General features: G+C 33.9%; 1 protein-coding gene across 30 annotated transcripts in view; it reads right to left on the minus strand.

Annotated features, from left to right (window-relative positions):
* The window catches only part of RIMS2 (regulating synaptic membrane exocytosis 2), a 446,434-nt gene that overhangs the window by 307,043 nt on the left and 115,793 nt on the right, over positions 1-23,598 (minus strand). For 5 of the 30 annotated variants that reach the window (XM_068183344.1, XM_068183303.1, XM_068183335.1 and 2 more), the window contains exon 1: positions 5,138-5,699. The exons of 22 other annotated variants lie outside the window; for them this stretch is intronic. In XM_068183344.1, coding sequence (XP_068039445.1) covers positions 5,138-5,259 — 122 coding nt within the window. In that variant the 5' untranslated portion in view covers positions 5,260-5,699. Of the gene's footprint in view, positions 1-5,137; positions 5,701-23,598 lie in introns of those variants that run through there. 3 more of the 30 variants (XM_068183316.1, XM_068183418.1, XM_068183326.1) reach the window with 1 other exon arrangement.

Consider the following 23,598-nt stretch of genomic DNA (forward strand, 5'->3'; position numbering starts at 1 on the left):
AGAGGACAGACGAAGCTAGATACACTTATTTGCAGCTCAAAGAGGACATAAGAGTGCTCTGTGAGGGATTTTTGGCAAAGGTGCAGAAAAAAACAAATAAACAGCTGTATGAGTTTCTCTCTGCCTTCTATACACAACTTCCTGTCCCAGCTGCCAGTCTTCCCTTTGTGTTTAGAGAAGTTCACATATGTATACATATATATGCACATAGGGATTCACCTGAATATGGCTTATTTTTCTAATTTTAGGAAGAAAATAAAATAGAGGATTATTTGACATGTACAACTTTCCTACAGTAAAACAGAGATCTAGGACTGCAATCAGCTTAGTTTTGGAATTCTGATCGTGTCTGAGGCAAGACATAGACAGTTCAGAACAAGGGAAGGAAATAAATAGCTTTGCTATGTCTTTAATACATTAAAGAAAAAAATACATGGTAGGAATACAAATAAATGTATTTACCAACACTGTGTATGTTTTACTTGAGAAAGCACATCAGCTACAAATTCAAGGAATACACTTAAAACAGGATTCTATGAATTTAGTATGGAGGTAAAAAGGAGCAAATGTGAAAATCCCAACAAACTAAAATTTTAAAGGTAGTTATAGACAATCTAGTTTTGAAAAGGGAGGAGAAGCAGTTTCAATTACAGTATTCAGCAGTATTGCACTACACAATATGGACAATATACTGTCAGTTCTAACACCATTATGGTGGTTTTCTTCTTGGCTCTTAGACTAGTAATTGAAAATGCAACATTCTCTTAGAATAGTATCAAAGCTCTTGCCATGTTGAACTAATATAGTCAGGAAAAACAACCTCAAATCTATTCTAGAGAAATATTCTGACAATTTTTTTTCCCAACAAGTAAGGGAAAATGATCTTTTTCCTTCAATGTCAAAGCAATGATTATCAAAACCAGAAAAAATAACAATTGCCTGTGACAATAATTCTTGACATCATTTGATAGCTTCATTATAAAATGGACCTTTGGAAAACAGCTACTAGATATATTGGTTAGATATATTGGAGGAAACAAAACAGAAAATTAAATAATGAAAAGAAATCATATGTTTCTGCTAAAATGATACTTTCAGTGTAAATGTCTAGTTTTGCCAACCAGTTAATTTATTTTGGCATTTTATTCATCTTTTAGAAATCTGTGTATTTATGTAAAAGATGCTTACCAAGGGATTTCAAAAGTGAAAGACTCTTAAGAGTCTTCAAAAACACTGGAGTTTAATTTAATGAAAGAAAATACTATTTGTTTTTTTAAACTAGGTGTTTCTAATTTCAAAATGAGACAATTCCAAAGTCTCCATTGTACCCAGAATTTGGTGAACAATCTTTGTACTGTTTCTAGGCTCAATATATTAGTTATCTTATGCCCCTGTGTGGCCAAGCTTGACAGTAAACTCACTTTCACAGAACTGTAAAAAAATCCTAACAATATGTCATGTGAGAAACCAAGTTTAGGTAAATTGACCGCTTTCCATTTTATGAGAAAAGCTTCTAATATAAACTGCAATTGCAAAATTGGATTGATAGTCCTCTGTACATTTTGTACCAATTTTAGTCACAAAAGATGCTTGCCATTATGCAGTAATGTTTTAATCTCAATACTGCCCAAAGCAATTGTGACTTCTCAAAGCATGTTGCTACAAATAGAGCATCCAACAGCACAATATTTGTACACTAAACATTAAATGATGAATGGAAATCTGAAAATCCAGCTTATTAATTTACCAAAGGTTTAAAATATATAAATATATAAAACTTTATTTCATTGTTCTTTGTCATTTGAACGAATAGCCTGTCACTGAAAGTAATCAGAAAAATTTTAGACTGCAAAAAAAGCAAACCTCCTTTAGAAGCTGCTGTAAAATTCGCATGTAATGCAAGCACATATTGTGTTTTCATAAAAGGTCTCTTGATTTCTTTCTGGGCACATGATGAATTTATTCCATAAACTAGGTACTTGCCAAATGCTCAAAATGCAGAACAATTCTTATGGTTTCCCAACATGAGGTCATTCTAATAATTTTTCAATAAAAAATAACTTATTACCCAGGAAATAGCACCACAATCCTCAACACAAGTGAAACACAATTTTGAGGTAAAATGATAGCTCTTACTGCTTCAGCTGGCTGCAGTTGGTAATGTCAGACAGAGCTGTGTAGGAGCAGGAGGGAGGCCCAGCAAACCAGCTTTCTCTTTTACACTCACAAGAGCATCCTACAGGAAAGTGCTGCCCTGTAGCTGGCAGAAGAGAACTCAGCAGCAATATTCCTCCATTAGAAGCTGCTAGGAGGGGACAACTAAACCCATTTAAGTGCTAAAATCAATCTAACTCACAAGGAGCCCACTATCATTTATCATTTGGGCCCTCTCACATCAGCTACCGTAAAACGAAAACCATGCAAATAAAAACCCACCTCATATAAAGTTTTTATGGGAAATTATAAAAAAGAGTTTAATGCATGTTCTTGTCAACGTTTAGCATAGCATCAGAAAGCAAAGCCCAAGATCTCTATCTTTTCTTCAACAAAATCTCAGCATATCTAAACTTTCTGAAGAGCTGAAGAATAAGAACTTCAAGAAAAAATGATGTGAAACTTAGGAGAAATGTCTATTCAATTAAAATTATCTGTATACTACCTCCTTTCCTATGACTTTGTTTTACACTTCATTATCTACTGACAACTTGTATTCATTAACCTGTTTTCTTCACATTACTACTTTGTGGCAGTAGCAGTTAATCACTCTGTGTGTAATGTCAGCTGTTATCTTTCTGGACTCTGACTTGTACTTATCAGATGTAAAAACAGAAAAAAACCTTATTCAAAAGGGAAAGGATCATCAAAGGACAAAACATATAACTTTGAAGACTAAAGAGATAGAGCACATTACACCTCATCAAAACAGACTCTAACATGCTGGAGGTACACCACAGTTCTGAAGCATTAACTCTTAATGCATGAACAGTTCGTTTTTAGCAAGTGCCTTACATTTATCATGCAAAGCTTTAAGTGAAAATCTACCTAAATTATATATTACATTCATTTAATTAAAAAAAAAATATAGAACAGATTTTTTTAAATCAATAAGACAGTCAAAGGACTACCCTCTGTAAAAAATGCCAATGAGATTTTTTAGTGACTAATAGATGACTTCTTCGAAAACCTTTTATCAAGATCAGATTTAATAATAGCTATCTGGAAGAGGGAATCTTTATACTCAATAGCCTTAAAATACTTTCACCTAACTTTAGTATCAGAAGACAGACAAAGCATGAATTATTCTCTCACAATTATTGCTGCATATTGTTTTAAAAATGCACAATGTTTTCTTGAGTCCAAAAGCATTGATACCTAGAAAAACACAACATTGCTCCTTATAAATACAGAAATATTCTCATCCTAAGTAAAACAGCTCATACTAGGTAGGAGGCTCAGTTTCCTAATAATCCTTTCTTGTTTGCCAGTCTTCTAGAATAAATATACTCCTAATCTAAGGCACAGCAAATGAATAAAATAACTCTGTCTTTTGATCTGATAGTATATGCAGCTTTTGCCCAAGTCTCGCAGGCAAAATAAACAGCAAAAAGCACCATGTACATGTATCTGTAAAAAAAAATTAGCAAAAAGCATGCACCTTGATCTACTAAAAGCATGTACTCTGATCTGCAAAAGCAGATCCAGAATATCAGGACTGGGATGGTAGCTGATTAGAACAGTTGCTAAGGGCTTTGCTGGTTGCTGCAGGCCTGAAACTATGCACTTGGAAATATGCAGTTTTACAGTCACAGCTGATGATACGTAAATTATTGCTCCATTTTGTAGAGCTCCAAATATTTCACAGTATACCAAAGGGATATGAGAAAAATCTCACTGAGTACAGATTTCATATATACCAAAAAATACCTTAATTCATAACTGTGATTATGATTGCTATAACTACCTACATAATTTTACATACCTAGTTAGAAATTTATAACCAAGATAACAAAACTTGAGAACAGTAATATTAAATAAATATTAACATGTTTTAAAAGGAAATATTAGCAGTAAGGGAGAGAATCCTTGCAACAAAATTCTGGGAAAAAAATATTAACCATCTTCTGAAGTATCAAGTGCAAATATGCCTGTATTTAAGAAATAATACCCCATTTAAAAGAGATTTCTCCCTCAGAGACAGAGAAGAAGATTAAAATGCTGGATGTAGTCTCTGCTTATTACTTCCACCCTTTTTCCAGAATGTTTCCATCAGTGCACTATCTTTATAAAAAACTACAGGATTCTTTTTCTTCCTGACCTGCACTTCCACTCTCTTAGATAAAATTATCAATCTTTTTTTATGTTTAATATTTAATAGCCATATGAAAAAGTTCTAAACAATACTGTAATATGTTTACTGAATAATGACACAGAAATGTGGCATTATTAATTCACTTTACCCCTCCAAAAATCTTAATAAACCTATTCAAAAACTGTCTCACACCAATAAACAACTTCACCCTATCATTTCTTATTCCCACAAAACAACAGCTTTTCACAAAAAGATGCCCTACAGAGCTGACTGACCTGCTGCAAACCATCCACTAATCAGCTATAATTTGACTGTTTAAAAACATTATTGAAAAAGCATTACACACAGGATCTAAATCTTCTAAAAATAAGGAACTGCTCTCTATTTTGCTAAAGGTATACAGGACTACTAATTTGCATCTTCCAATAAATTATGTATGGTTAAACAGACACATCTCTGAGCATTTAATCTTTTCACTGCCATATCCACATAGAAATCATTTTCTCTGACAAATTTGTTTATGAATATTTAATATGCTTTAAGGATTACAGCTAATAATGCTAGCTTCTAATGGCAGCTAATGTACTTGAAAGATACATAGCCATCTTAAATATTTTATTCTATCTTTGCTGGCTTTATTTCTGCAGATTGAGTTCTCATGTAAATCCTTACATAAAACATAAAAACACTAACAGACTCACTGCTACCACAAAAATATTAATATCTAGGAGTGCAGTTATAAAAGTACCCCACTGAAAAGCATGCAGATAGATTGCCATCAGCATAAAAAGAGAAATGATAAAGCAAAAACATTTCATTTCTACTTACCTAGTGTTGTTCAACGTTTGTCCAAAAAGATCATTTTGTAAAATATTTGGAGGGGATGAGAAAACCCCATGAAAATGAGATAAAACAGAATTGCAGACCTGGCGCAGTGTTTCAAATTGCATTTTCTCCCTTTCTTTCCCTTCTATTTTTCTTCACCACCTGTCTTAAAAGTCATCTATTTTGTACACACCATCAAATACAAATATGCCAATCAAGTTCCATATTTCTCCTGATCTCTGTAAAAACTGTGCCTAAATGAGCAGGGGCTGATAGTTAATTGTACAGTCATTATTCTTCTAATTCAGTCGTAGAAGATTTAGTACCCGAGCAGCTTTCTCCTGACTGTAGCAAGAATTCTAAACAGCAGTAAGCTTTTTGGGCATTCCCAGCTGAAGTGTGAAGCTGAGCTGCTTTCATGTACTCTACTCATATTTCTCTAAGCCTATTAAAAACACGCAGTGAATAGATGCTGTCGTCAGGAGTTTCAGCACATCTGGCTGCCAGCAATAAAATCTCAGAAGTAAAAAAAAGGAGGACAAGGCATCCTCACACTGTTACTACTATCTAAGAGGAGGAGGATTTCTGCATCTTCCCCTCCTCCTTCCCTCCCCTGTAAAAATGACTAATATCCGTGACCATGTATGTAGAATTCTTAATTTTTTTTTAATGTAATGGCAATTCTAAAGGACTGAAAGACCACTCTAAAAAAAAATCTGCACATAATAAACAACATGTAGCACTGAGCCTGTAACAAGAGATCTTTTGTCTCATATCTGAAAAGCTATACTGTATCTGAGATAACAGGTTCTAGTGCAAACATTTAAATGTAGTATCAATTCATGACTGAAGCAAACAGTATACATTCTATATGTAATCATTCTGTCAGGGACTGTACATACAGCATCAAGGCAACGATTTACCATGCAAACTTGAACAATTACTAAAATGAATAGCTGCATTATACATAAGCACTGCATTTCAAAATTAAACGTCTTCAGTATCTTTTAAAACTTTATTGCACTGAATCAGCCATGATAGAACTGAGAAAAATCAATTGCTTCTTAGGGTGCTACAAACCCATCTATTTCCAGGAAAACCCACTATTTTAGGAGCCTGTGTACTGGAACACATAAGTATCGGATATCAAAGAGCAAGAAGCAGAATCAGTCATCTAACAGAAGAGAGTGAGGTTTTGCAACATAGTGAATACCATGTGCACCACTGTGAATACCATGAAATGTGCAGAAAATAAGTATCCCTGACGAAAAAACATTTTTTTCTTTTCTTTCAATGCTTAAGCCAGAGGATGACATTACATAACAATACAGAAAATAGTTTATCACTGTCAAATTAAAAACTAACAATTAAAAATATTTTCTTTGCAATACCTCATTTTCTATCCATAGCTTTTAACATCTTAGCACTAATTACAAAATCTCCAAATAAACCAACATAAAATGAGGTCTATTATTAACGCTCTTCCACTGAAAGCAATTTGAAACTCAGATGATGTGGGAATAAGCATTTTTCAAGCTAATTCAAGTGTGTTGATGTGCTCAGGAGGAAGAAGCCAACCAGGCTTCTTTGGCCAGAAGGATGGCAGCTACAACAAAAATTTTAAAAGAAAAAAGAAATGGGGACAAATTAATCTCCTAGCCCTCGTAAAAAACATATATATGTGACTCCCCACTACCACCCATGTTAAATATTTTTTTAAATCATGAAAATATCTGCTAATAAATCTGTTTGCAATACTCATGTGAAACCCTACAAAGTACTACCCAAAATAGTTTTTATTACCTGTTTTTATGTCCATAGCATACTGTGCATTATGGAAGCATTTGTATTTGAGCAATTTATTGCAATTTGTGATAAAAGTAATAGGCTTTATGTCTGTTAAAGCTGGTAACTTTTGAGATCCTGAAGTAGGAACTGATGGATATTTGTGGCTATCTTGCTATAAAAAATGAAAAAGTAATACTTGGTAACCACCTTACTTATATTACAGAGAATTCATGTTTGGAATGCAAGAAAATTTGCCTTTACATTCATTCCATTAAAAAAACCAAATTTTCTTATCTGCTCCAAGAAACAGTCGTCTTGTCACAAAAGTTCAAGTCATTGCAATCAGTATAATATGCACCACTCCACAGTTCAGAGGCAATGTTGGCTATGGAGTAGTCACAAGACCAGTACTTTATCATACATTTCATGTGTATTACCCTTCTGTTGTGTGCCTTATGAATGGGCATCACAGTCAAAATGCTCTTGCAGTTGCAACAAAGTGCTGAATATTTGACATTCATCTTTCTATGTCTTCATTCTCAGATATTTAAAATGGAAGTTAGGGCATAGAGTCTTTTTTCTTCTCTTTCTTATTTTTTTTAAGATTTTCCTAAAACTACTTACAAAAGACACATATTTAAAACTTTTAGTTTTTTAATTGTATTTTGGAGTAAGGAGTAAAGAGTACCCTGCAGATACTCATGCATATAAAATGTTCCATAGGGAAGTAAAAGAATACTTTTTAAAGGCAAATACTTCTTAGTTGCTGCTAGCAGAAAATTCAGCTATAAAGAAATGGGATTTATGCAAATACATATGTTCTTGGAGATCTGGAATTTTCATCAAGATTGACTATACTATTGATTTAAAATACTATATTTGTTTCAAAAAAATGAATGGATGAGAATAAAACAGAATTGCCTTTCCTTCCTGAACCTTCTAATGCACTCCAGGAGACCCCTTAGCCAATAAGCAATTGTTTTCTGTATTTATTATGTGGACTAGAGTAGTGAAGTGGTCCTATAATGTGGACTACCTACTAACGTCTCTTTTTAAGTACTTCCACCTTTTCCAAAATGTCATCATTAACCTGAGAAGAGTCAAGGAAGTAAGGAGACCTAACATGAAGAGGCTGGAGGGAAGAGAATGAAGGAGCATGAGCAGAGTAGGCTCTGCCCACTGAAGTACCCATCCTTTGAGAACTGGAATGAAACTGACAATCAAAAGAAGTCAGTAGAACCACACATAAAATTTATTTTCTGTACATTGATATTGTTTGAAAACAAAATGCTACAGGTACTATTTACCTTATTTCAATGCTGTTATGGGTCTTCAAATGTGTCACTGTTTCTTATATTAAAAAAAAATCCTGTTGGGAAGGGCAGTGATTTAGTGTAATTTCTAAGATTCAGGAAATTATACCCTCAGCATTCCCAAATTAAAAGCTTCACATAAGAATATTGAAAAAGACAGGGATTACTTTTCTACCTATTTGATATTTAACTTGAGATCTCCTTTTCTGTTCTTTAGGGCTCTCACTCTATACTCTCCAATACCCACACTAGAAGAAAAACAGGTCCTATATGCACAGGCTTCTTTTTCTTGGAACATCCCTAACTGTGTACTTAAAAAGCACCAGATAAGCCAAGCACTGCTCAAGCACTTCTGTTTCTAGCATTTCCTATCCTTTGAGGGCCTCATTAAAATAATTTTGACAGTGATCTTTATTATGGTATTTGTTGTATTTATACTTGCATGTATGTGTACATGCTCTTGCTATTTATGGCTTAATAATAATAATATATTTCATTTTCACACCAATTTTATCAAGGATTTTATGGAAAGGAAGACTAAGTACTTTAAAGATACTGCAGAGATACTTTAAAGAGCAAAATGAGTACTAGATAGTCTGAAATACCTGACATGGTTGACAGCCTATTTCAAAATGAAAAGCCTGAGAAAGCATCATTGAATCCATTAAGCCAAGCTACACTGAGGTCCACAGAGACACCTTTCTCTGTAGCCAAACTGAATCTTAATAAAAGTTCACCAGATACAAGTTTTTAAGACGAAAAGTTATCTAGAAAGCTCCCAAATATGAGCGTTTTCAAATTTATATAAAATTTCTATTTCAAACATAAGATTAAACTTCCTTGATTTGATTCTAGATTTCAGACACATAAATCTATTATACAAGAAGGTTGACAATATGTATAAATTTTATCTCAAACATTACTTACATGCATCACTTCTTATTATAAGCATATAAAAAAGATTTCACAGGACATTGTAGTTTAAACAAGGTAGAGTCATACAAACTTATTAAAGCTATACATTACAGCTTATAAGACAAAGATTTTTCTGTGATAAAAGATACTATCAAAAACAATTTTGGATTCAATTCCATTCTAATCTACTGGATAGTATGTAAGTATAGTTTGATGGAAATGCAGAAGGAAATTGTAGAGCTGAGTCACTTGGAGTTTGGGGATAAAAGTGGGATTTTTAAAATGTACAGAAAGTCTAATGTCTACTGTTGTTTCCATTTACATAAAATTTTGTAATTAATAGCACGTAAATACCTGCATTATACCACCATTGCTCTCCAATATGCCCTTATCAAAGCATTTAGTTAAATACTCATGATTAAAAAATTTTGACTGACATTCATTATGAAAATAATAAACTTCTGAACAAATTCTTTTCAAACAGGTAAGTTAACAACAGTGGTCTTGGACATTAGATAGGGTTGTATTATTACTGTATATAAGACTATCCTTTTGGGTCAGCAAACTGATGCTCCAAGGTGGGACATGATTTTAAGGTCCATTGGAAATTCCATTCAAGGATGGGCATTTCACTTCACTACTGCAAGTGAAATGCAAGCAAACTTTCTTTTGGGATAAAGCACGCACCCATTTGTATTTCATCACATCAATGTTCAAAGGTTCCATTTCACAAGAGAAGTTTATCAACTAATGCAAAATCTACAACTGTAAATTTAAACACATAACAACAGGAGTCACAGAAGCCAGTATTCTAAATACCTACTATAGGAAATAATAAAGAAAGGGACACCGATAAAGCCTCAAACCCAAAAGGATAAAAGTACCTAAATCCAGGCTACAGGGAAGCATCAGTCTCTGTCCAAGAATGGTAAAAATGAATCTTCTTGTTCTGCTGGCGCCTGAGCAGTCATTCAAAATGCACCATTCTTCTTATTACAGGTAGATGGGCCATTAGAACAGTGTTAGAAAGCATAGAAAACTGAGTCCCAGGTTTCTCTACTGGCTTCCTAAAATACGCCCACAAAGTTCTTATCAGCATACCCCTGGTTATTCCTAAGGGAATTTGTCTTTGCTGTTGACACTGTTCTCTCTCCCGTAAAATAATTAAATATTGAAAGAACTATTTAATTCACTGAGTTAAACATTAATCAAGAATGGAAAAGTGATACTGATTTTAATCCTTGGTAGTCAGGTCACAGATCTACAATGGAAGATACTGAAATTCCAGCTAAGAGACCAAACCTTGATACAGAAAATATCCACTACCAAAGTATAGTAATGTAAAAGAAAGTTAATTCATCCTCATCTTACACCATAACATAATGGGGTTTTTTCTTGTGTTTTATTCTCAGTATCTCCACATTTCTTTATTTCTTTTTTGAGGCATTCCATTCCATTTATTTAATTCTTCTCAGTGTCCCTCTTCATATTTCTCCCATGTAGCCGTTTAAATTAATCTATACTCTCCCTTTAGTGTAAGTTACACTGTTTGGGCCAATAGATGAGACTTAGAAATCTGGATAGTCTGTTTATCCCTTTTTTCCTCCATTTTACTATCTATCATCATGACTGATATGCTTGAAGAGACAGGGTAATTTCATAGGGCATAAGTATTTATATAGTTAAATTCCAGCAATATCTGTGAAAAATTGTATCATCACAGGAGGACAAAGACCCAAGTCAGTGTGCATGGAGGAAGAGTGGGCAGAACTGAGAGCCATCACTCAATGACTTTCACAGCAGAAAGACAGTCAGAGCATGGTCAGCAAATAGTCACAACACTGCCATCTGACCTTTGACAAAATTATCAAAAGTAATAGGAAAAGATGCTTAAGTTATTGTGGTCCTCCACCACATCGCAGAAGAATTAGGATGAAAAAACATTATATTCCATTATAGACTGTAGTGATTCTGGAGCTCATGGAACTGCCTCCCAGGTGTATTTAACTACCTCTTCTTCATTTTCTATCAGACTTGCTGTTAGAGGCATCCCATGCACAAAGGACTCACAAAAGTTTATGTCCTGTTCCACCAGCAGTAATATCGAACAATGAAATTATAACAATTTATCCTTAGAATAAGCTTCAAAAAACAGTTAATTATTAGAAACCTTGTATTAAATGCTTTAGGATATGAAGATTAAGTGATGTGACTAAGGTTGCAGGTAAGAGTAATGTCAGTGGTCCACACAGGAGGTGTGGACCCTAAGCCCTTGTCCTACTTGCTGTGTAGGATACTAGAACTTTGCCATTCCAAAGTCTGTTGAAATACATTCCTTGTAGCATCAAGTGTTTAAGTAGCCTAATTCCAGTGAAATCAGGGATAACACTGCATGCCAACAGTCTTTGGATTAAGGCCCAAAAGCGCAGTTCAACACTGTGCCTCTAGCACGTTTCCAGATATTGGAGCTGCTCTAGTGCCAGTGGAAGCAGTCTGTGCTCTGCTCCTCAGTCACGAACTCACCCAGCAAGTACAACAATACTCAAAATGGTAAAGAGGATGCTCTCATTAACCTACTTACATTGAGGATAAAATAAGCTGTCAGTTTACCTTTAGCACCTTTACAGGTATCTGGATATTCCCATCTCCAGAAATTCTCAGTACTTATGCCTTCAACACACAGGAAAAAAGGTAAACATCTGTCTACTTTTTAATAAAAGACAAAACTAACCTTGACATCTAGAGATTCTCAAGGAAGTCAAGGAGTACAAAGTACATCAGCCCAAAAAGCTAAGTCTTTACGGGAAATTCCAGATCAGCTTTGGACATCCTAAGTAGAAAAGTGCCAGCTGTCTTTTATTAGATGTGCTGAGTTCTGTGAGGACACAACTCATTTCCCTGCATTTCATCATGGTCTAAGTAAATGAAAGAAATAATCATCATCCACTGATCAGGACAGCTTTAAAACTTCCTAAAAAGTGGCAAACAAGTTAAACGTGATATTTTGCCTGCATACTTACTGCTTAGGAAAGATTATATTCTACAAATAAAATACTTGGAAGCTTATATTTTGTATTTTTTTGTCAGTTTCTTTTTAAAGAAATTTTAAATTTGTGAAATGAAAAAATAAAGATTTGTGAAAGTCAAATGTCAGATGACGTACAATAAATACTTTTACTGATAAAATAATTCTACATTTTTTAAAACTCAGATAACACAATGGTAGGTCTAACTTTATTCCTCACACAGATATTAGGAAATATGCCATATGTTCACTTGGGAAATCCTACTGTTAGGACTCATATGGACACATACAAAAACTGGCACTGACCATACACAAACTGCGCATTTGAGGATGAGTAAGACAGGGGAAAAAACAAAACAAATTAGACAAAGGAAATAGAAAAATTATAATTTGAAAATCTATTGTTATTTATTATGATAGACTATACCACAACAGTACTAATTCTTGAAATGAATAAGTAAGTATGCCTCACAACTGGGTATACTTCTGAGTATAATTATTTTCAAGACTTCTTTAATATTAATAACTTTGACTTATTGTTTAATTTCCTTTAGGTCAGTACAGATTATGGCTTCTCAAACCTCTCTGCAGAATTCTCTTTAATACATTAGCTGAAAGGCAATATGGGAAATTTTATTTAAATATGACAAGGCATGGAATAGTTGTAAATAATTATGTAAAATGTATAATTTTAATTATTTCTCACATCTTTTTCCTTCTGAATATTACATAATATATACAACTTGCTTGGTCTGCAATGAAATTCCAGTGCTGCCTACTACCTCACTTGCCAGTTCTGGGTTTTTGTAAGTATTCCTTGCTTAGGGAAGTCTATGTTTATAAATTAAGGTGGTACTGATTTTAGGCAAATTCAGAGGTTGAATTTAGATTGTTTGACCTTAACAACAAAGATACCCAGATTCATCCCACCTAAATGTAGATTACTAAGAAGTGTAGTTTGAAAAGCTAGTCACCTTTTCCTTCATGTATAATTAACAGAAAGAAAGAGGAACATGTAGGGGGGAAAAATCATGTGACTCAAAATTGCATGAGCACCCAAAACCAGATTTAATGATGTGTTCTTGTGCTTGTCTAATTACTTTATATAGGAGGCAGGAATACAAATCTGTGGTTTCATTTCTATTGCTAGATCAGAGAACACTTTCCAGTTCCTGGCTTAGCTGTGTTCTGACACCATATCTGAAAAAAATCCAGGTGTGTGCATTCTCTCCCTTTTTCCAACTCATGCATTTTCCCCACATGTAACACAGGTATTTTAGGGATCTTCACGGTTTCTAGCAAAACTATTGATGGCAGATGTCACATATAAAAAAGAAGCCTTCAAATCTAGGTAAATGGGGTTTTTCAACCATTATCCTGACCTAAGACATAATTTATATAAAGAGCTACTGAGGCAGAAATTGCATTTGGCAAACAAGAAAACTAATCTATTTTTCTAAGAAATGTACAAATCACTTCTTCAACCTGCAAGAGCATGATTCTATTTTTGTACTAAAATAATTCATAAATGCTGCTAATTTTTTTCATTTCTGCAGAGCTGGTCAGCTTCCTACAGGAGAAATACATATCCACAAAATAAATTACTTGAAACTCTGGATCAAATGATGGTTCCCTAATCAGTTCTCTGCTTTCCTAGAGTTCTCATAGTTTACTGAAATGGCTAGGCATCCTAACCTTTTAGTGTGAAGGTATACATTTGTCCATGTCCATACATGTAGTATATAATATATAAATAATATTTCTAAAAATATTAAAGGAGTACTATTAAGGTGGAAGAATCAGAGTTAGAAAAGATCTAACAGAGACCTCATTCCCCTGGCTAAAGGAATAGCTCCTTTATCCAACAGGAACACCAAATTTTCTAAACACTGGTTGAAGAAATAGAGAAGTCTGTGTAATTCTCAAGGATGCAAAACCTCAATATTTAGTACTTGCTGCACCTTGTAGAACGTGTGGTTTGGAATAGTATATTTCAACTAATTTTACCTTCAGCTGACTTACAATCAATTGACATTTCCTTGCACCTCATTATAGTACATGAATCCTGCTTTATGCCTCAGTTGCAGTTCTGGATGGTTCATCAATGAGATGTGTATCACTAGACAAGAACTGCTGGCCTAGAACAGAGATTTGATTGATTTTTGAAACAGTGCACTGAAAACTTCATCTGCTACAGAAGAGATTTCTGTTCTTCACTTTTATAAAAAGTGATTTTTCACCTTTCAAAAACACAAAAGGTGATTTACATACTACTAAAAAAGTAATATGTATGATTAATAGTGTAAAACACTAAAAACTAAACGTGAAAATACACTCACTAACACTTTGAAGATACCTGTCTTTCCTCTCCATTTCAGGATAAGGTATTTAAGGTGCAATTTCTTCAGTGCTCACAGGCAGTTTGTACTTATATCCCTTATTCTCCAAGTTATAGAAATTTAAGCAGTCAGCAAAAAATAAATCCTACAACAGTCCAACAATGATTACCAACTATGTAAATGCCCCCAACAGAAATTATTCCAATATATACACTCAGATAAAGAGAAAATATTTTCTTCATGAAAGACACAGTTACCACAGTTACGACATCCTTTACACTTTTTTGGTGAACTGATCATAAAGTGAGGCTGATCATAAAGTTCCTTGTTATGTAAAGAAAATAGCAATTACATTGAACTTGAAATCTATGGTGGCTATACATTACAGAAATGGTCTCTCATTTACAATGAGTTTGGGAGTTTAATTAACTTTAGAAATTACTTTTTTTTCACTTGGAAAATATCTTGAGATTTATCGCCATATCTCTACTTTCAGATGACTGGTTTGGTCCTTAAAGGTCCAAACTTGTGTTGGGTGTCAATTTGTCCAGGTGATCTGTGTTGGAAACAAAGACTAATATATGTGCAAACTACAAGATAGATCACTGTCCAAATGACAGTAAGATTAAAATCAGTCTTTTCATTTAGTTTAACAGAAGCTATGATAACACATCTGTGCAATAGATTGTTTATTCATTTTTGCTGCTAAGTCCACTGGTTAAAAATTTGAGCCTTCCATATTTTGGGGATGAGTTCAAAGAGACTAATTTATCTTCCTTTCATGTCATTATGAGATTTATGGTCTCCTGGGGTGCTCTTATATTCAGCTGATTGGAATACCAGAAGAATATTTTCCTAATAATCACACACTTCTGGAATTCATTTCCTTTGACAGTGTCACAGATTTTATAAGCATTAAGACTGTGTAAATATTTTACTTTGGAAAGATTTCCATTTAATACAGAAGTTCTATTTTAGTGGAATAAAGGCATCATTGGCCACTTGGGAAGGGAGTTAGGGTTAATTTCATAATTGATTGTTGTAACTATAAGGCTTCATGATACTTGGTGACATACCACAGAATAAATTTCTAAATAAATCTCATTTTCAGACAGAAAAAAGTGCCCCTGAAAGAAATATCCATATGCCACATAGAGAATGAAATTTTACATCCTAGTCTTGAGCAAAATCTCCTTTTTTGGTTAGCTTTGCCAAGCTTAACTCCGAAAATAATTGACAGCTTTTGGGAATATCTACCAAAAGGACACAAACATCCTTATATATGCTCTTAATTACTTGAAGGAGGAGCAAAGAAGTAAAGTAGGTGAAAATGATCCAGATCTATGTTAGTGCATCAATCATTACTACAATGCAGTTTATCACCATCCAAAACAATTTTTTTGAAGAGTTGAGGCACTATTAGTACTGCACTTGATATCCAAAGCTAGAGAGTTTGAGTCCCATCTACAAAATATTCCTATCTTTTGCATTATTTAAGTGACATAGCTTCCTCTTTTCCTTCTTACCCTGGCTCTCAGGGTCTTTAGAACTGATATTCTAATTTTGGAAAGAATGTCTGCATTAAAAAAATCTGCTGAGTAGAAATTAAATTATACATTACTTCAATTTTACTTTATTCAGATCAAATCTATTGCTTCAAATTTTGATATATATTTTGTAAAAATGAAAGTCAATTCTTCAGTCTTCATTGTATGTACTTTAGACATAAGAAGCAACCAAATTATACATTGTTTTATAAGAAATGCATATCCAAGTTAAATTTGGTTTCTTTCAAGGATGCATTTTTGTTCTAGACCCTGTTAATAAATGGTACAGGAAGATTAATCACTACATGTACTTTTTAGGAATAAAATGCAATTATCTCCTCCTATTTATGATGTAGAATTACTGAACTAACCTTTGAGTTGTCAAATTTCTTATATTCAAGGGTTGAGATTCTTGAACTAATTTTGATTTCTCTTCTAGCTTAAATATTTTTCACAGTTCTAACTGCAGCACAAAGATGCAACTCAAGCAGGTCATTTTTTGTCAGCCCAGCACCTCATGGCAGTGTCAAAAAGATTCAATTAAAATTAATCTACTTCTTCAAAAAAAAAAATCGGGTTTGTGCACCGATTTGGAACTTTACAATGTAATGTCCTTCTGAGGCTTTTCAATTTATTTGGCATTATAAAGCAAATCAGATGTTTTTGCATTAATCTCCTTGGCCTTGCTAGGTATTTTAAATTTATTTTAAATTATCATCAAGAACTTATTTAAAGTCCAGCATTTTCACGAAGTTATTACAAATGTAACCTCTTGCAGTTAAAATGTAATTCTTTCTATCACAATCTTACCGTAAGAGCTCTTCTTCCTGCCATTTTCTTTTTACAAAGAAAATGGGGTTTCTGCAGCAAAGTTCGTGGTTCGTCCTATTACACGCTGCATAACAGAAACTTGCTTAGGCAGATAAATTACATCTAGGGGCCAGTTCAAGCATATAATACCAGCTGACAAAAAAGTGGAGCAGAAATTCGGAAAACTGTGTTTGGAGCAACTTAACCTCTTGATACTCTATAAAGACACTACACTTTCTGAGGTCCCTAATAGCATTTTCAGGAAGCTCAGTGCTGCAGAACCGGGCACTTGATGATGTCATCTTCTAAAAACACCAGGGCATGGTTACAGGGAACAGAGCTGCATAGTGCAGGAAGTCAGAACAAGTCATGTATACACGACCCACTGCATATCATATACAGATATTACCTTGGATTTTAGAACACCACTTTAAGAGTCACTGACTTCAGGTCACCTACATTTCCTACTTAGCTTGAAATGACATTGTAGTGCACTACTTTGCTGCAACTATTCCCTTAAAATGTCTGTGACTTTCTTTATTCTGGTTAGTAAAGAATGCAGAGAGCTCTGTTTTCTTCTGAAAGGCACAAAATTAAGATTTCTCAAAGCCTGGGAGGAAAGTGTCCAATTAGTTCACCACAAAACTGAAAGGACACTTAGGAATGGTTGCAGAATTATTGGTTGTGAGGAAAAGAAGTGAATCATGGAGAAAGTAAAAGAAGTGGCTTAGAGAAGGAAAGAATGTCTGTCTTTAGGTGAAAAAAGATCATGGGTATATCTTTGAAACCACTTTCAATGTCTAGCCAGAGTTTGGTTTTGTTTCTCACACTGGTGGAAAATAGATAGTGATACGTGGAAAAAATGAGTTAATAAAATAACTAACTAAATAAATAATTCTATAAGGACATTCCAGAGTAGGCAAGGGGATGAAAGGATTTGTCTTGAAGAAGGGCACAAAAAGAAACAGAATAATCGTGCTAAAGAAAAGGTAGAAAGAAAATCATATTGCTTAATAATGTAACTTTGAATTATGAAAATATGGTCACCCTGGTCCTATTACAATCAATATTGTTGCATTTTTTCCTCAAATCTGACTTAATAAAATAGATTGACAGTTACTAAAATTTTTAATCTTACCATGCAAAAGATAAGTGACAACAAAATTGCACTACAGAAGTGATTTCTTTATCATTTGTGATTTCTAGAAACACAAAGGAAAAGCCAAAGAATTTGCACCAGTCCATTTGCACCAGATCATTTGCATGCAGTCTCACTTTTTTATTTAATTTCAGGCTATATAGCTATGGTAAAAAATATGAAAGCAAAAGCCATTCATTTAATCGCTTCTCGCAGATCCCAAAATTACTTGGCTGCTAGAAACAATAAACTTGACTTAGCAGAGTTCTTTACCAAATGTCAGAAATTTCCCTCAGCTACACTCTACAGATGTATCTTACTCACCCTTACACACCATTTCTTTCAAAATATGAAATTTTTAAAAATCTGTTATTTATACTTAAGAGGACTTAGCCTCCAAAGTACAGAGGACAGTACAACTAAGGATTATGAGCTTTCATATTTTTTACCATTCCTAACTTTAACATTCAAGTTTATGCAAGGTCAACAAAACTGCACTTCAAGACATGCTCAACCCAGAAACATATTGGCCTTATTAATTTTAAGAAATAATTTATAAATGCTGCTACCCTCAATTTTTTCTGATATTGCTTCTTTACAGTATCAGTTTAGTTAAAAGCAAAACTGCATTTAGTGTCATAAATGTTAGCTGTAATCAGTACTTAATAAAAATATTAAATAGTCTAATACAGATGATGTCTGTGCTTACAGATAAAAGTTATTAACAGACTTCTAGCACAGGTAAAGACATTTCTGTGCTTTACAGAAATGTAACACTGCAATGGAAGTCCAAACTCCCCTTCAAAGACACCAAATAATAGCACTGAATATCCAGATTTCCCTGAGTTCAAGATTGAGAAAAATCAAATAGTAAGAGATAGCTTTCAACAGGGAGCATGCAACAAATGTCCATTGAGAAAAAAATTAAATAATCAGTAACAGTAAGCAAAATTAAAACATCATGTTGTAATGGAATTATTTTTGGAAAGGCTCTTTACTACAAACTGTAAAAATGAAATTCCCAAAAATCTACATGAGATTAGCTCACTGTGGAGAATGATTGCAGCTGAGTTAACGTTGTCACTTAAATCTGGAATTAAATGGTTTTTTTTATGTTCTTAATTAAAATACTCTGGTGTTTGAAAAGGAACATTGCAGTTTTAGACTGTTTCTTAAAGTAGGTTATTTCTGCTACAGTTCTAGAATTTTCCTTTTCTCCTTTCTTTTATAAACAGATTAGCTTTCTCAAAATAAAAGGATCCAAAATTGTAGCTGCCATTGGTCAGAGGCCCAGTGCTACTCAGTATATGTTCTACAGCTAGATAAAAGTTCACCTTAAAATAATCATATAAGGTATATTTTAATAAATCATACTCAGTTAGAGAAAATAGAAGGGGAGGAAGGGAAGCAATGCACAGCTCACAAAAACCCCACTGAAGTCACAGCGTGGCTGCACATCCTGAACTTTGGGTCAGAGTTGACACTGTTCATGTGAGCAGGAGATCCACAAAGCCAATATTAGGAGGCAAAGAACTGTACAAGGAGTTTCATTTCTCAGAAAACAGACAGTTCTGCAAAGGTAATGGAGAGGAAAAGCTCCACCTGTTTTTCAGAAGTTAGAACAGAATTAATATGCTACAACCCATTGCAACTTAATAATGACAGGTAGAAACAAAATGCACCCACTGTAGATAGTCTGAACTGTTAATGGACAATAGAAATACCAATGGAAATATCATTCAGGAACTCCTGACAGAGACCTTGCCTTACAAATTACATCAAAATCCTTACTCATCTCCATAAGCAAAGGTAGCTTAATCCTTGTCCTAAGTGTCTAATTATTTCATTAAAATTTCTGCACCTAAAAGATTTCTGACTTTCTTAGACCCAAGGTGGTACTTCTCAATAATTAAATACTGTACTTTCTCTGTCTCTCTTCCCACAAATTTCGATTGCTTCCTCTGGCCATAGTTGTTATTATTTTTTAATGTCATTTGAGATTGAGACTGCAGATAAATTTAACTTCAGTTTCTACCTAAAAACTGGAACAGACATGAAATGCTGATCCACACTCATAATCCTATATGCAGACAAATTAAATGATTAAAAGAGCAGTTGACTGATTTATTTGTTCTAAACTATTATCTCAGGAATCATAGAAAGTGTACAATGAAATGAAAGCACAAGAAACAAAAACTACTGAGACTACTTTTCAGATTGACATTTTACTTTACAGCTCTAAGGACTAATAAAGAGGTAAAAAATGCTGGAATGGGAGTGGGAAGATGAATATAAAACCTTATTCAGATGCAGTTCCAATTCTGTAAAACTTAAATCTTTAGTTAATATGTTAAAAATACTGTAGAGTACTGTAGGCTACTGTAGAGTACCCTTTGCATCCTGTTCTAGCACCAAGGAAAGTCATTGTGAGGCCTTTGCAGTCATGCATGGAAAAGAATACTGATTTAATTTTAAATTCAACCTGCAAATTTCTTGAATGGAGTATTAGATTTATTCATTAAGTGAAAGAATATCATTATGCTTATCAACAATTGTGGGGTTTTGCTACTGTGGTGGTCAAAAATGTTTAAAAAATCATATTTTTTATGCCTTACATAAAGAATTCTAAAAGGTTTAGAAACACTGTTGTCTGAGCATGAAAAAATCTGCACACAGCCTTATCAGTCTGACTCTTGAATACCAACACAATTTAAATACTTTCTCTACACAATTATTTTAATATTTCTCACTGTATTTAAATATGTCGGCAGCTAAAAGAAATAGGTAAAAAAAAGTTAAAATACCTCTATTTTACTTGAGAATCAGGTAAAATACTTTGCTGTCAAATATGCTTAGTCTCCACAGGTCCAAGTAAAGGGGTTTTGAGACATCTGGCCTAGAAATCTATCAAATCAGGTACTCAGAAATAGAAACAATCAAAACCAGAGGTTGCACTACAGTGATGTGTCATAAGTGTTGCACCAGAAAAATAGTGATAATCTCAAGAAACAGTTAATTTTCAACTTTTCCAAAGTAAGTATAACTGACTGACTTTAATGTTACAGTGTCATATTTTAAACCACAATAATCTACCATCAGTGCTGTTCTCAGTGTCAGTTGTTCATAATCCAGCAATTAAAGAATAATAATTTAAAAAAGATATAAACATGAAACAGAGGGACACATTTTCATTTTTAAATTCATGCTGCTCTTTCATGTTTCTCGTCTCACTTATGCCTGCTTTTTCCTGTCTCCTCCTTTTCTCTCTTGTTTTGGTCTCTTTTTTCCTCTCTGTTCACACCCTGACATCCCCAACTGCAGTCCCAAAAGACAGATCCTACACTGCCAGCTCATACTGGCATTCCTCCCAAGAATGGAATGAAAGGGACACAGGAAACCACTTTCAATGCTACTGCTATTTGGTGACACAACAGAATAAAGCCTTTATATGTGGGAAGCACATGTATATATTTCATAAAGAATACAAACACAAATCCTGCATCTTTAGACCCAAGTAGCCTCTTGTTTGCATTTCTTACTCAGAATAAAATGTATTCTCCAAGCCTAAGGGAAACCACCCTAAAAATCCTCTTTTTTTTCCAAAGTAAGAGGGTTGATAGAAAATAAACCCCCAAATACATATGTATCTCTGAAAGGAGAAAACAAAGGAGAGGGAAGTAGGATATATCTTTACTGTGTCTGCTGGCCTGGAAAATAAATACCACTGTTGTGCAACTCTGCAGCTGCTCACTCTCTCAATTTGTTGTTTTTGTTCTGGTTTTTATGATTTAATCTCATATCCTTACAGTTAATCTGAAAAGGGTTCCGGCAGCTTTATTTATTAGTCTTCCTTCAGATCATGAGCTTACAGATCATGATCTTTTCCTATACCAAGAACCAATTCTCTCTTTGTGACAAGGCTCAATCTCTGATAGATGCAGCAGGAATAAATTGACTCATAACACATGAAAATGAACATTCTCACAATATTTTCACTTTCTTTTTTTTTTCATTGAATCTCATGAAAAATATCCTTGAGGAAGTTTTTCTTCCACTAGTGAGAAAACCTATATTGTAAAATTAAAGTCATCATTTTCAAATTGTGAAGAACATTTTGGATTCATAAATACAGATTAGGGAAAATATTAATATTTTTTTTAAACACTCAAAAATTCACATCTACTTGAACTACATAACACTGTTTCAGATATATATTAATAGCTGTGTCATTGTAACCTTGCTTTGGGAAGATGCATGAGTCGTTTACTACTTTTGGAGAGCTATGTATATGTACAGAATAAAGGTTTGTGAAGCAACACCTCTGGAATGTCACAAAATATTTGCAGTTTAAAACATTGAGTTCATATGTGGAAAATTACTGAAATGGCTTTACAATGGATCCTACTGAGAGCAAGAAAAATAATTATTTTAAAAGCTAAGCATGGCAGCATCACATAAAGACCTAACAATTCAGGCAAGGAGAATGACAAATAAAAAAAGCTTCATATCAGCATTAGGTTCCTTGTTTCCCAGATTTTAATTTTAGGATGTTGTACACGTTTTAATAGGAAAATATAAACATGGGCTTGGAATGAAGAAATCAACCATTTCACAAGCTGATTGCTTCCTGCAGAATGACTGGGAAAAAAAAAGATTATGTCTGTTCAAATTATTTTTCTGCTAGAAATAAAACACATATTGTATGATGAGTAGTGTAGATCTTGGGAACAATAGACTACATGAAAGATCTTGACGAAAATAAAATAAAATCAGACCTCTTTGCCTAATCCAGAATTAATGTGAATCTGCAAATCAAAGAACTGCAGCTACAAATCTACCATCTGTGCTCAACAGACCTCAGAATAGACCTTCTGAGTCTATGGTTTACTTAAAATAATATTTCACATTTCTTGGATTCACATCATTTTGCAGTTTTCAGGGAATCTAGTGTTACACTGTATCAGCATTCATACAACCTGCACATAAGTTTAAGTCTGTGAAAACCACTACACATGATCACAGTTCAACTGTGCTTAGCACAAAACCTCCATGTGGGACAAATTACATTGGTCTCACCTCAAACAATGTCAAAAACACCATGGTCATTTAGTGAATCATACACGTGTGCCTGCTGCCCCTGCCCTACCCACAGGTTTACTATATAAAAAGCAGTAAAAGCACCATAGGCCAGAATGTAAATACTGTGATAAAGAACTTAAACTGAAAGAGGGTCGATTTAGGCTAGATATAAGGAAGAAAATCTGTACTATGAGAGTAGTGCAGCACAGGAACAGGTTATCCAGAAAAGTTGTGAATGGCCCCATCTCTGGAAATATTCAAGACCAGGCTGGATGGGGCTTTGAGCAGTGGTCCAGTGGAAGATGTCCTTGACCATGGCAGGTTAGGTGGATCTAGATGATTTTAAGGTTGCAGTCTAAGTCATGCTATGATTTGATTATATGAACTAGAAAAAAAAAAGTAATGAAAAACTGTTCTGCTCTTGTTAAGTACAACTTACTTCTGAACTTTTTTTTTTTTTTTTTTACATTTTACTTTTTTCTGTAATGCATACAATATAAAAAACATGTT

Source organism: Anomalospiza imberbis, chromosome 1 (genome assembly GCF_031753505.1).
Source record: "Anomalospiza imberbis isolate Cuckoo-Finch-1a 21T00152 chromosome 1, ASM3175350v1, whole genome shotgun sequence".
Classification (NCBI taxonomy): domain Eukaryota; kingdom Metazoa; phylum Chordata; class Aves; order Passeriformes; family Viduidae; genus Anomalospiza; species Anomalospiza imberbis.